The sequence below is a fragment of the Colias croceus genome, chromosome 27 (assembly GCF_905220415.1).
Source record: "Colias croceus chromosome 27, ilColCroc2.1".
In the NCBI taxonomy this organism is placed as follows: domain Eukaryota; kingdom Metazoa; phylum Arthropoda; class Insecta; order Lepidoptera; family Pieridae; genus Colias; species Colias croceus.
In genome coordinates, this window is record NC_059563.1 from 4034080 (window position 1) to 4048407 (window position 14328).

Here is a 14328-nt window from a genome sequence, read left to right on the forward strand (position 1 = left end):
TATGCCACAAATTTTAGTGTGAAATAGTTTAATACAGAGTTTTCATACTGTTGGTAGGAATGAAGGTCCCAGACTCCTCTGTAAAAAGTTATTCGTGATTACTAGATAATAATCATAAAATGTATACACGTCTAAAAAACCATTTCCGTTTTTCTAACAAAAGTTGGTATTTTAATTTACTAGGTTCCCAAAATCTATACTGATATTATAAAGCTGAAGAGTGTGTTTGTTTGAACGCGCTAATCTCAGGAACTACTGGTCCGATTTGAAAAATTTTTTCGGTGTCAGATTACAGATAGATATTATAGATTGTCAGATTTATCGAGGAAGGCTTATAGGATATATTATATTATCATCACGTTAAGACCAACAGGAGCTGAGCACTGCGGTAAAAACCGCGGAGCACAGCTAGTATTAAACAATTTGAAGTTTATAAATAACGTATACTGCAACTTCGATGTAAATTAAGATGTAAATGGTGCTTTTAAGAGCTTTCAACTACTTTAGGGAAACCACTGACCAAAATAACTGATAATCTCGTACAATAATGTACTTAACTATCTACGTTCTATTTATTTTAATTTATTTAGCTTACCTTAATTTATTCCTCTTCAATTTCCCGTTCATTTCCTTATCAGAGCCGATGCTGGAACTTTTTGCTCGAAAACCGTTTAACTTTGATTTATTTCCGAAACTAGTCGAGCCCATGCCTTACACTTCCCTATGAAAACCTTCGACAAATGTCCCGCAATTTTAATTAAAAAATACTTCTTTATCTTTGGAAAAATAAACATGAAGAATTTTAACAATATTTTAAAAATTTTAAATAAAAGAAAAATAACGCTTAAATGCATAAACTCTTTTGTGAAAGGTTTATTTTTAATTAAATACAGGCTGTATAGAATTTGCCATCGGGCAAGAAAAAAAAACAACACGGCAATGATGTAACGAAGCTTGGGCGGGAATGAAATTTGAAATTAGAACTCGAGGCTTCCCATTTCCTTTCGCGGTTCCAAAGGGAATCGCTGCATTGGTTCTATCTATAGGTAATTTTTCTTTAGTATTATAGTCTTGGAGCGTAAGCGAAAATGTCTTTAATATTTTATTGTATACAGCATATCACTATAGGTACATATGCTTTTTGTTTAAAATTTTATTTTTTATTCTTTTTACTCAATACATAGGTATGTGGTGTACCTAGGTACTAAGGAAAAATTACCTTGTTTAAATACAAAACAAACATATATTTCGGTACATGTCTATAAAAAGAGAGTAGTTATTGATTAAATGAGAGAGTTAACGAAAATTAATAATAAAACTTGTTTTAAAGGATAAACAATATATTTTCGCATCTTACAATTCAACTTTGGCCAATGCAATATAACCACACTAGTTGGCCCGTTTAACCGATATCACCTCAAGCAATGGTTCTGAATTCGTAGCATATTTCTTTTCTTTATTCCAACTTGTACCAAGAAAAATATTCTCTGACTCTTAGTCTACGCGACTGGCGGTGTCTAGCGTGCTTAGGATGGCGTACATCATGGTTTTTGGAGGGAAAAATGGAAAATACGTTCCCGATCACGCGACGCTATTATGCTGATACCGTTAACAAATTGCCTTTCGTACTTTTGCAGGCTGTTTGATATTTTATGGTCAGATTTTATGTATATTCATAGTAGGTATTTGCTTTAGTATATGGGGAGGCAGATATAATTTTTAGTATCGGATTATAGAAGAAAAGAAATCAAAGGATAATCTAATCAATCATGAAATAAACTTGTGTGTAAACCTGATCAAATTAGGGCTACACGGAAAATTATAGTTACTTACAGTTAATAAATTAGGTAAAATGATAACTTTTCAATAAACAATCTGTATTACATTATAGAGACGTTTCCATACCATATTTTTCAACTAGCAGCTCCGCGCGGTTTCACCCCCGTGGCTCCACGCCTGTTGGTCGTAACGTGATGATAACCTTCCTTGATAAATGGGCTATCTAACACCAAAAGAATTTTTCAAATCGGACCAGTAGTTCCCGAGATTTGCGCGTTCAAACAAACAAACAAACTCTTCAGCTTTATAATATTAGTCTAGATTACATGAGGCAAAACTGCACTTAAGCACAGATAATACGCCTACAAATATCTCTATGCCTACAAAAAAAATCTTACTACTTTTCTCTATATGTTGAATTATCATCATTAGCCCATATACGTTCCCACTGCTGGGTATGTTGAACTTAAATTATTATTATTGAATATTTGCTGACGGGGAGTCCTTTTTGCCTCCATTACTATCTTTTTTTTCTGTTTTGTGTATTAATTACTAAGAGTTACATGGTGGCAAATAAAACGATTTCTATTTCTATTTCTATTTCTATTTCAAATTACATACAATAACATTAAATACATTTAGAAAATTTGAAAATTATAATTTTCCCAAGTTCTACCTATCGGAAGGAAAAACGAACGCCATATAATGTGTATAAACACCTTTATTATACAATTCTTGCGTCCAATTACAAGAATTTACCCAAACAATAACTTTGTTATCAATTCAAAGATTTAGGTCTTTGTAACATTCGCAAAATCCGAATTTCCGAACACGCGACGGAGATCGCACCGCCTTGCACTGCTGCATATTCAAAATATTTGTTCATTCAAAAGGGATTATTTCAAAAGCTTTTACTGTTTATTTGTGGCTTTTGACTAATCATATTATTTACTAGCTGTGCTCCGCGGTTTAACCCGCAGTGCTCCGCTCCTATTTGTCTTAGCGCGATGATAGCCTATAATAGCCTTCCTCGATAAATGGGCTATCTAACACCGAAATAATTTTTCAAAACGGACCAGTAGTTCCTGAGATAAGCGCGTTTAAACATACAAATAAACTCTTCAGCTTTATAATAGTAGTATGGATTGAGAAAGATTCACACGAGAAAAACCTACTTACTAATCATGGAAAGTTGGTAACACTGAAACGTATGTAACTTTTCTATTGGAAATTTTAAGTATTCTATTGGTTTAAGTAGGTATTTTTATCTAAATATTTAGTAAATTTAAATATTTTTATCTATTGGTTTAAGTATTTTTAAGAAGCATTATTATCTTTAATAATAATCTAAACTAAAGAATTTATTATCTTCTAGTTCATCTTATTATATATTCAAATAAAGACTATAGCGAATTTGTTTGTTTGAACATGCTAATCTCAAGAACTACTGGACCGATTTAAAAAATTCTTACGGATGGATATGTGCGTGTTCCCATGTATATCATCATATTTTACACACAGATTATTTAAAATTTATTGAAAGAATTTCAGGAAAATGGGTATAAAAGAAACACTTGAATATTTATGAAAATTCATTTATTTCAAATATTATCTATCGGCATCGATTAGTTAATACAAATGTTCTACAAAGACTACGTATACGCGTCAACACGCTCACAAGTCACAACTGATCTTGTACATTGTAAAATATATCGAATGAAAAATTGTATTTGTCTTTATATGATTAAAATTAGGAAGGTGTAAAGAACGAAAATGAAATTAGGAGTCGTAGATACTAGAATTATTAGGACAAATATATGAGCATATATTTTAATACCGACTTAGACGAGAAAAATAATTTAAATTTTCACCGAAAAGTACTCCGATTTGACACAAAATGATTATACTCTACAAACATAATTTTTCATTCGATATCACAAGTATAAAAACTACAATATTTTTGCACTTTTCAAGGCTTGATTACATAGAAAATAGATGTATAGTTATAAGGCATATTATGTGCGATTAAATATCTATTTATGTTATGAACATTATTACTTATCAGTGTTAAAAACAAATGCAAGAAGTAATAAAAAAAAAACAAAATATTAGAAGTTTGACACGAACAATCATATTAGGTATGTAATTTCAATTTCGAATGTTTTAAACTTGAAAAAAAAAATACTCTGCAATAATATTCATAAATCATAAACATTACAATTTGTATAATATAATTCGATAGATACATTTAAATCATGAATACAATTGAGATTTTAATAATACTAAGGTTAGTTCAGTTTATTAATTGAAAAAATTAAACTTATTGCTAACAGTCTCCACATATTAAGTATACTTGTCTTCAAAAGGTTAACTTATAATATTTTCTACAGAGTAGGTACAGGCACAGATAAAAAATGTGCACAGATTAATAATTATTGTAATTTAATGTCTGGCAACATATGCCTACACGGAAGTTTTTCAATACATATTACTAAAAGTAAGTTTTTGAATTCTTAAAAATACATGAGATTTTATATTCGCTAATAACTGTTATTGTAAATTAAGTAATTAAGTGGTTAATTAAAAATAAAACATAAAATAAATGAAAATTCTACATTAAACTAAAACGAACTACTTTTTGGTGTTAGTAGCTACACAACAAAGATTATGAACTAAAAAATAAATATTTTAAGTATCGAACGTATTTCATTGCACGAGGAAATATATTTTGCAAATATATTATTATGAACATAAGTGCATGTAATGGCACTTTTCAATAAATATAATATAGCAAAATAAATCTATTAACAATACTTTTATATACAAATGTGCGAGTGCGTATTTGTGCTGTTGCCATACTATAAAAATATAACCTTGTCTATGGCACAAAACATCAAGCCAAGGAGGTTTGATATAAAAAGGAATATTTACAACGAAATAACAAGGAGGACTCCAAAGAGGAAAACGGGAGTAAAAAATTGAGACGGATTCGTTTAAATGCTCAGTACATCATTGAAATTTGTTGACTACTTGTTTAACCCAGCTTCCCTTTTGTTCGTCGGTGGTTTCAGATTCAGTAATACTGTTTTTATTTGCGGGAATGTTGGATTTCACTGTAGCCATTTCTTTTACATCTGTAGTTCTTTCAAAGGAGGCTACTTTGGTTGTAATTGACTTCGGTTTAGCCGGTTGTATCGGCTTTTTATTCTGTACAGGCTTGGTTTGTGTTTTTGACATTTGTTCAATCTCCATTCGCCTTTCTAACACTGATTTCGGTTTTGGCTGTTCCACTGATGATCTTTTGGTTTCAACAACACGTTTTCGTGTGGCTGAATCTAAACTCGCTCGTTCGAATGTAAGTCTAGTCATTTGAATTGTACTCTTTTCTTCTTCGGATTCTTTCGTCTCTTGTTTTTCTTTAACTGTATTCGTTTCTGCTTTACTTTTTAGTTTGTCTTCATTCTTCGCTATAGGAGTCGAGTCTGATCTTGTAAATGCCGGTTTCACAGCTGTATTTCGTTTAATCGTTCGTGTATTCACAGACTCTGTAGATGAAGACTGTTCTTTATTCTTACTCATGTTTTTATTAGCTACTAATTTAGTTTGAACTGTAGATACCGACGGTATTTGGGTTATCTTAGGTTTTATAGGTACTGGAGGTGCAACTTTAGTTTTAACTACTCTTTCTGTACTAGATATGTTACTTTTATTACTAGTCACATTTTGAACTTTACTCGTAGTAACGGTTTGAATTGTAGCCTTCTCTGATATACTGGCAATGACAGTTTTCTTTGCTTTAAATGAAGAATTACGCTTGATACTTTCAACTCGATTTAAGGGTTTATTCACTACTTTATTTTCAGTTTCTTTATCAACCGTTTCTTCTTGATCAGAATAAACAGCTGAATCTCTAAACACATCTTCGCCAGTAAAATGTTCAAGCTTCTCAAATGTTTTCTCATAAAAACTTTCATCTGAATTGATATGGCTTGATTCAGTAGATTCAGTCACAACTGATTGACACACAGTTACTTTATTTTGTGGTTCTTGATATGTACTTTCACTGGATGAAGTAACAAATGAGGAATTTGAGAATAGACTATCCGGTCGCACTGCGTTTTTGTTGATTAGCACATTGATGTTTTTCATTTCATTTTTCTCACTAATTAAAGTTGTTGGATCTACGTAATCTGACTGGGCTATCCTAGCGCCTAAATGCTTACTACCCTGCATATAAATAGGCAGTTTATTCAAACTTTGATAGGAACTATTATTTGATTTTGAAGGAGAGGGCGTACTGCTCATAGAACTTGATATCGATGTCACCATGCTCATGCTCTTTTCAAACGGAGGTCTGAATAATGTAGGCTTTTGGTTTAGATTATCACAGCTATGTGACATAACTTCTAAATTGTTTTTCTCTATTTGATTTTCATTTATTGTACTCTTTTCACATACACTTCTACTCAAAGCATCGGCGTTAGCTGAATAAAGAATAGTCGAAGTTGTTGGACTGTTATCTGTTGATGTTATAATAACTTTGATATCGTTAGCGTCGAATGGCTTTGATGGTTTATTCGGATCGATTTTATTTTGATTGTCATCTGAATGTTCATCGCCTATAATGCTTCGGAATCTTTGTAGCAAGTTTTTAGAATAACTCCTTGGATTTAAAGCAGATCTTTTTTCGCTTGTTGGACTTTTTAGATCAGTTTTAGTATCTTGATTGTTGGTATCGTTAGCGTTTACTTCTGTTTCTTCGCTTTTAGGTGGTGTACGGTTTTTGAAACGGCTTAAAACATTTTTCAGTGACAGCACATTACCATTTGGTTTATAAATTTTATGTTCTGGATGTATAACGTCCACAATTTTTGTGTTATTCTGTTGAATTGTTAAGGCTTCACATGACGATGTCACTGATATGTCTAAATTAGTCTGAGAATTAACAATGTTTTCATTTTTATTAGCGTCTAATTTAATCTTTTCAAAATTGTTTTTATAGCATCGATCTATTTCTTCTTCAAGTTCTAGTGTTGATTTACTGATGTTTTGCGAATCGTCAGTAGACTTAGTGCTCTTATTAAATTTTAATATATCATTTTCACTCATATATGCTTCTACATCATCATAACTTATTTCACTTTGATCTGCTGCAATCGTGAATGGTCGATCAACGCTCATAACTTTGCCATCTCTATTTAGGTAAGTCTTACTATTACTGTTTGGTTTACATTTAAACGTAGTTAAGTTAGTTTCATCTTGACCATTCGTTGGTACTTGGAAACTTCGAGGCAACGAACCGGATTTTCTATCTCTTGAAACATTAAAATGGTCCTTTTGACGACTCAACCAAATCTCAGGTGTGTTTGGACTTTGATGATCTGGATTCATGGGTAAATAGTCAGTAGGTAAAGTATTGGGCACTTCTTTCTTTCGTCTACATACGTCTATTAAATTATCGTAGAGGTTTTCTTCATTAGCGACAGGTGGTCCTTGGTTCTCCATTGTTACATAGTAATCTGAACTTTTGCGTTTATTTTGTGGATGTGGATTCACCACTTTTTCAGGTGTTTTTACAGGAACATCATAAATGCCATCGTCTAATGCGTCTCGATTCTTTTTAATTTCATCAAACGACAAATAAACATAGTCAGATTCGGGACCTAGTCTCGGAATTTCTGATGTAATTTGCGTTAAGGAACTTGGTGGTGACTTTTTAATAGGTAAATGAGGCTGATGTTGTATTATTTTACTTTTGATATTGAGTGCATGTAAACTTTCTTCAACGCGCTTTTCCATTCTTAGTGTTTCGTAAATGTGATCATCATCTGACATTACATTTTCTTTATCCATTTCAACCACTTCGTTATCATCCATATTATCTTCGTCGATCGAAAGTTCTAGATTTTCGGACATTTGCCGGGTAAATTTGGGTTTTAATTTGGTTAAATCGCTTCGTGCAAGTATCTCTTGATCAGGTATCGAGTGAGATTTTAATAGTCTTTGATGTCTTCTATGAGCGCTGTTTCTTTGTTGCTGTTTTTTCAATAGCTTCTGGAATTCCCTATTTTGCATTAGAAGTTGAGATATAATTTGTTCTAACGGTTGTTCATTTTCTTCACAACTTTCTTGGATATCATCTTGTACTTCACTAGGTTTCTCCTCAGTTTCAGTTCCTTCGTTAATGATTTTTTGTTTATTTAAGTACTTGACTTTTTCCAACTCATTCTTTTTAAATGAATCTGTTTTCTCTATTAGTTTTTTATACGTCTCTTCATCGATATCTTCATCTTTACTGATTTTGTCCGGTAAAGAGATCTGTGTTGTTAGTTTTGGCTTATCAACATTGAGGCTATCATTCGACTCCGATATATGCAAAATATTTTCTGTTGATACATCACTTGAAAAATCAGTATAAAATCTTGTAGTAGTATCTGTCCCGAAACGTCCTTTAGCTCTATTCTTTTTGATTTTCGATATTTTCTTGGGTATATTTTTAGTGTTGTACATTTTAATTTCTAGAATCTGTTTTGATATAACGTTCCGCTTTCTATTCTCCGTTTCATTATCAGAAATGAGTTCGCTAGACTTCATTTTCTTGCTGATTTTATTTGAACCACAGTTACGGCATTCAAATTCTATCTTATCGTTCCGACCGTCATTTCTTTCACTATCACTATCTTGAGATCGCTTTGTAAGGAAGGCTTGTGCATTTTGTTGCAAGCCTGGTTCAGATTTTCGCCTCCAAGTACCAATTTTAGAAAGTTTCGATCTTTGAGGATCATCTTTGGACTTTGATCTTAAGGTATCCGTTTTGTGCTTATCATTTTCGATACACCTTGACTTCCTCGTGTGAAGCGTTCCCATAGAATCAGTGACTGGAATATTTTCTTTAATTTTCGCACATTTAAGACATGTTCTCTGTCTTTTAACGCCTAAAGTATCAGTTAGATCTTCCTTGCTCTTCGTTTCAGTATATCCCACGATATTATCAGAGGAGTGGAAGTTTCTAGTTTTATTCAAAGATCCACTAAATTCTTTGCTAACACTTTCTTGGGAAGATTTAAAGTCTGAACATTTGCAACTGGGCTTTCTCTCTATATGTTCAACGCTTCCAGAATCAATGTAATGTAGTGCTCGATCGCATTCTGGGCATTTTTCTGTGGACACAACATCATTTTTGCAGTTACATTTATCTTTGGAATCTCCTTCGCAATCTGAACACAGATCTATGTAGCAATTATCGCATGTATAGTCTGTGCCTTTTTCGATGGAAACTTGAGCACAATCACAGTCTTGACTGGTGTCTCTTGAATTTGGAACGGTATTTTTCCTGTTTTTCTTCAATCTTCCTCGTATACCGTTTTCGAATGATTTTCGCCTTTCTCGTTCTAATTTACGTTTTTCGAGATACTCGGGCGCAGATAGTTGTTTACGCATCGACGCTTGTGATATGAGGTTGTGTGATTTCTCCGCTAGAATATCATCTGCAAAAAATAAAATTTTGGTTTAGCTTTGGCTATCGAATCATATGTATATAAGTGATATATTTATGAAGTATGGAAACTCCAATTGGTCAATTTTTTTATACTTTTCTAGGCAATTCTTACCATCAGTTTTATTCTGTCCCAACTCCATTACAAGCTGACGCGCGTGCGATGGTATAACTGCGTTGTAGTTTTCTAGTATGACCTAAAAATAAAATATTAGATTAAACAACTTTAAACGTTTAACTTAATAAGTTTAAACTTGTGAAATTGAAGTCAACGATCTTTCATAAGTGTACAAAGTTTGAATATAATCTATCCGTTTAAAGTGGGTCAGAAACGAGTTTACGAGAGTCGGTTAATAAAAGAGGGTTAAATAAGTAACACAGCGAAATATATTGGAATAATGAAAGATTTTCATAAGCTAAGCGAAGCTTTATTTATATCTGTTCAAAATCTGCATACTGAGGATTGAAATGCATTGACAACATTCTAACAATTAACACAACTACCCTCAAATTTTAGAATAAAAAAACGACGTGTGTCACTCGGGGAGTGGGGCGGTTGCGCTATTGCATGCTATGCCTTCAAGCCACACCTCCGCCCGTCGGAGTGGGGAGCGTGAGGTTTTTTCGTTACGGAATTTCTCGATTCGGTCCCCGCGCTCAAGGCCCGCGATAGAAGCTATACAATAGCTTAAAAAATCTATAACAATATTACAAATTGAACTCACCCGTTTTAACAATAAGGTCCATTCTCGCTTATGTCTCGGCGATCTCGCTTGTAACGTGAGTTGTGCTCTCGGAGCGTCCCACGGTATCACGTGGAACGATAGCGGAGCGCCCGCTATAGATTCCACTAGCATCATGTTGTTGCACTGTAAGTATGGGAAAATGAGCTTTATTGTGTGGGAGATAAGAATACTTTTAGAGGCATCGTGTTTTTGCACTGTAAGTATGGAAAATGAGCTTTATTACATAGGGCATAAGAGTCATTTTAGAGGCATCGTGTTTTTGCACTGTAAGTATGGAAAATGAGCTTTAATAAAGGACAATAATGTAGGACACAAGAGTCATTTTACAGGCATCATCAACCTTATAGTGCGGGAAATAAGAGTCATTCTACAAGCATCAAGTTGTTGCACACTAAGTATGGGAAAATGAGCTTTATTGTGTGGTGCATACGAATCATTTTACAGGCATTATGTTGTTACACTGTAAGTATAGAAAATTGAGCTTTATTGCGTTGGAATAAGAGTCATTTTACCGGCATTATAAGAATTATTGTGTGGGAGATAAGTGTCATTCTACAATCATCATGTTGTGCACTGTAACGTACAGAAAAATGAGCTTTATTGTGTTGAATATAAAAATCATTCTACAAGAATCGTGTTGTTGCACTGTAAGGATATAATGTATGATATGACGAATAAATTATTTTTATCATCATCAGCAATCAATTTATTTGTTTATGTGAAATAGTGAAACGCTAAAGTCGTCAGACATTATAAGTATGTTTTGCAAGATGCAAATATAATTATAAATATAATGACTGCATATAATTATTACGATAAAAAAGATACGGTTAAGCTATTTCCGATTGCAAGAAAATTTAAATTTGATATACGAAAAAGTCGATAAGAATAATAAAGCAAAGCTTACCATAATATGCGACTTGTACGCAAGAATGCCGTCTTCTCTATTTTTTGTAACTAGCAACATTTTATCGAAGAGGAAGGCGTGTCGCATCGCCTTCGCGCCGAAAACTCTGTAAGTAAATAAAAAAATATAAACATAGAATAAACCGTTTTAATTTTCAGATTAACTGCAAAACAATAGAAAAAAAAGGAGCAACTGCGAGAAAACTTTTTGAACGTGGGTAAAATTTTGTGCCAAACATACATTTAATTTATTTTTTATAGATATTGCCAGTGTCATTAATATCAATTTATCAAGATCAAGTTAAAAGTCAAACAAAATGGTATTTTCAAGCAAATTTGTTCTCTGAAAAGGTGTTGGCTAAGCTTAAATACTTCAGAATAATTATTATTTAATAATAATTATTAATTTCTTATAATTTAATATTTACCTAAATGTCCCTTCGGCACACAGCTCTCCATATGTAGTCAGGTCCGGCCCGTTCCAACCGTATAGTAATGATTGGATTTCCTGAAAAATAATTGTTTGTGTGTTAAAATTTGCTAGGATATTATAATAATTTCATTATTAACACAATTTAATTTAATTTTAAGTCTGATTGGCAACGGAAGACAGATAATGGTATGTGCATTGTGCATCTTTCTATAGATTTTACTAATCGTCAAATCATGGAGCTATTGTTTATAATACATTCATTGGCTGGATTTTTTTAGAAATACGTATATTTAAAAAATATTATTGTATTTACATTATTCCAATCTAGACATGTATGTAAAAGTAACAAATAAAACCACACTAACTTGCACTCTAACAGCATGTTCGTGCCGTCGCTTCATGTCGTCAATGTGTTGCGCTATCCCTGTCATCTTGAGTAGTGCGTACTCAGTCTCGCAGGATGCACATTGCTTTACTACGTTCTGAAATAATTAATAAAAAATTATATGTAAGTAGTTTATAAATATGGACACTGATATAGATGTATGATATAAACTTTCATATTTTGTTCCTCTTTTCGAAAAATATAGGTCCTTGATTAAAATTTTGTACCAAATAAGATTTTAGTATGATTTATATCTAGAACACTAGTGAAACTGCGGAGAGGAAGGAATTATGCAAATTAAAGACAAAGAATTTCTGCAGGTGCATAAATGCATATTTCGTATCTCAAATCGTACAGATTGTAGAATGTAGATATAACATCGTAAAATAAGAAAAATGCAACATTACACTTCAATATCCTTTAAACATAAACCATTTATAAAGTAAGTTTATCTTATTAACAAAAAATCTGATAGAATAGTAGGCACAACCTAAAACCATGAATAAACTAAACGAAACCTCACCTGTAGCAACAGATGATACTTCAAAATCCGTTGCACTGGCTTCAATAAATACGACGCTAGTGGCAAAGGGTGGTTTAACTCCAGTTGTCTCTCTCTGAACTCTCTTGCACTCTGTGATTTCGAGGCTAGTGCTGCTAATCGTGCCATAGTACGAGGATACCCGGTACAGTAAGAGGTGTATACTGAGAAACCAGTAGTGTTGTTTACGAAGCAACGCGCTATGCATGTTGCGTCTAGGCGGCAGGCGTTTAGCTCTGTGCAGAGCGATCTGTGGAAGAGTTTTATGAGTACAGATACAGATAATAAACTTTACTACTACTACAAATTTTAAATACTGCTGGTTTTACCAGAAAACAATTTAAACACAGTCTAACTTTAAACCAGGGATCTGTTATTTTAATAGTTGTCTATGCGAAATACGACAAAACCAATTTAAAAAGAACCCGCGCGTAAAGATAAACCGTGTCTAATGTTTTTGTGATAAGGCAGTGCATGTTTAAATACTTGTAGTACAACTATAGAATAGAGGTGTCAGTTGAATTAGTTAATTTGAGTATTTTATTGCTACAGCTGTATAATAATTGTGGACTTAGTAACTAGAGGGAAGGTAGCATAATTTAAATTGAGGAAATTTAATCAATAAATTACTCAGTACTTTCCTTCTATATATACGTAGTAACTATTTACTAATCTGTTGCCTATAAGGTACATATAATGTTGTTATTTTTACTTCTAGCACGTTATACGTCTGATGCTTGTGAAAATTAAGATATTATTTGAAAGTACATATCGGTAGTAGCAGTAGAAGTGTTTTATTTTTTGCCTTTTATAATCCATACTAATATTATAAATGCGAAAGTAACTCTGTCTGTTACTCAATCACGCCTTAACTACTGAACCAATTTGCGTCAAATTTAGTATAGAGATATTTTGATACTCGAGAAAGGACATAGGCTACTTTTTACCCCGGGACATAGGATAGGTTTTATCTCGGAAATCCCACAAGAACGGGAACTATGCGGGTTTTTCTTTGACTGCGCGGGCGAAGCCGCGGGTGGAAAGCTAGTAAATCTATAAATTACAATGACAACATGTAGGTAGGTACACGAAGTTACCTTTAGTATTTTTATTTGTATTACGTAATTGTGTCGAAACGAATATTTTTTTTACGACAAACGTGACAAAAATGCCAAAACTCAGAACGCACGATATTTTAAAAATCCAATGGACGTGTATTGGGAAATATTCAAGATGTGAATTCACAGTTACTTTATTGTCAAAGGATTTAACTGTAACAATAAAAACTACTTACGTGACTTTTGGAGAAACTCTCAAATTGTACGTCGGTTGTATATTAAAAGTACCTGTACTTTGTAAATATCCTGGTATGTGAGGTTTGTGATAAATAAAAAGTTTCTACTAATATTATAAACGTAGATGTGCCTGTACTTCCAAGGTAACTTAATTCTGTACCTTAGTTAGTACATAGTTTGAATTGACGTAGTTTTTGAAAAAGTTTGGAAAACATTTGAGAAATGGGGAACATAATAGGTGCATCGTAAACCATTTCAAAAAATCAAAAATCAAAAATATTTATTCGTTAACAAATATGTTTACAATTATATCAGTCATTGAGACATCCTTTTAAGCATTTATAAGCTTGTGGTAGAATATCTCGCTCTTCCTCTGTATATGTACTCTACATCTACTCTATGTACTCTATGTACTCTACATTACCATTTATTGTTACACGAATAACATTTCCTTAATAAAGTAAAAAGTGATATAAAGATAAATGGGTATGTAAAAACTATTCAGATATACTTTATGGAACAGAACAGGTGTGTATCTTTGTGTATGTGTGTGTGTGTGTGTGCGTGTGTGTGTAATGTGTATATATTATATATGTTGCTTTATTTAAAAAAATAAAATAAAATTTAAAAAAATAAAATATTTCTTTCTCAATTATACAGCCTATTTATGATGATTTGTTTATATTTTCCTGTTATACATAATAATTCCATTCTCATTTTCCATTTTAAACGGCCATTAATCATCACC

At 32.6% G+C, this 14328-nt stretch overlaps 1 protein-coding gene across 2 annotated transcripts in view; it reads right to left on the reverse strand.

The window, feature by feature from the left end:
- Window positions 1-3924: 3924 nt before the first annotated feature.
- LOC123703712 overlaps window positions 3925-14328 on the reverse strand; it is an 80122-nt gene continuing 69718 nt past the window's right edge. For both annotated transcript variants that reach the window (XM_045651804.1, XM_045651805.1), the window contains exons 5-11: window positions 12268-12535; window positions 11725-11841; window positions 11355-11434; window positions 10928-11033; window positions 10000-10143; window positions 9390-9471; window positions 3925-9266 (exon numbers count right to left, since the gene is read on the reverse strand). In XM_045651804.1, coding sequence (XP_045507760.1) covers window positions 4789-9266; window positions 9390-9471; window positions 10000-10143; window positions 10928-11033; window positions 11355-11434; window positions 11725-11841; window positions 12268-12535 — 5275 coding nt within the window. In that variant the 3' untranslated portion in view covers window positions 3925-4788. The remainder of the gene's footprint in view (window positions 9267-9389; window positions 9472-9999; window positions 10144-10927; window positions 11034-11354; window positions 11435-11724; window positions 11842-12267; window positions 12536-14328) is intronic.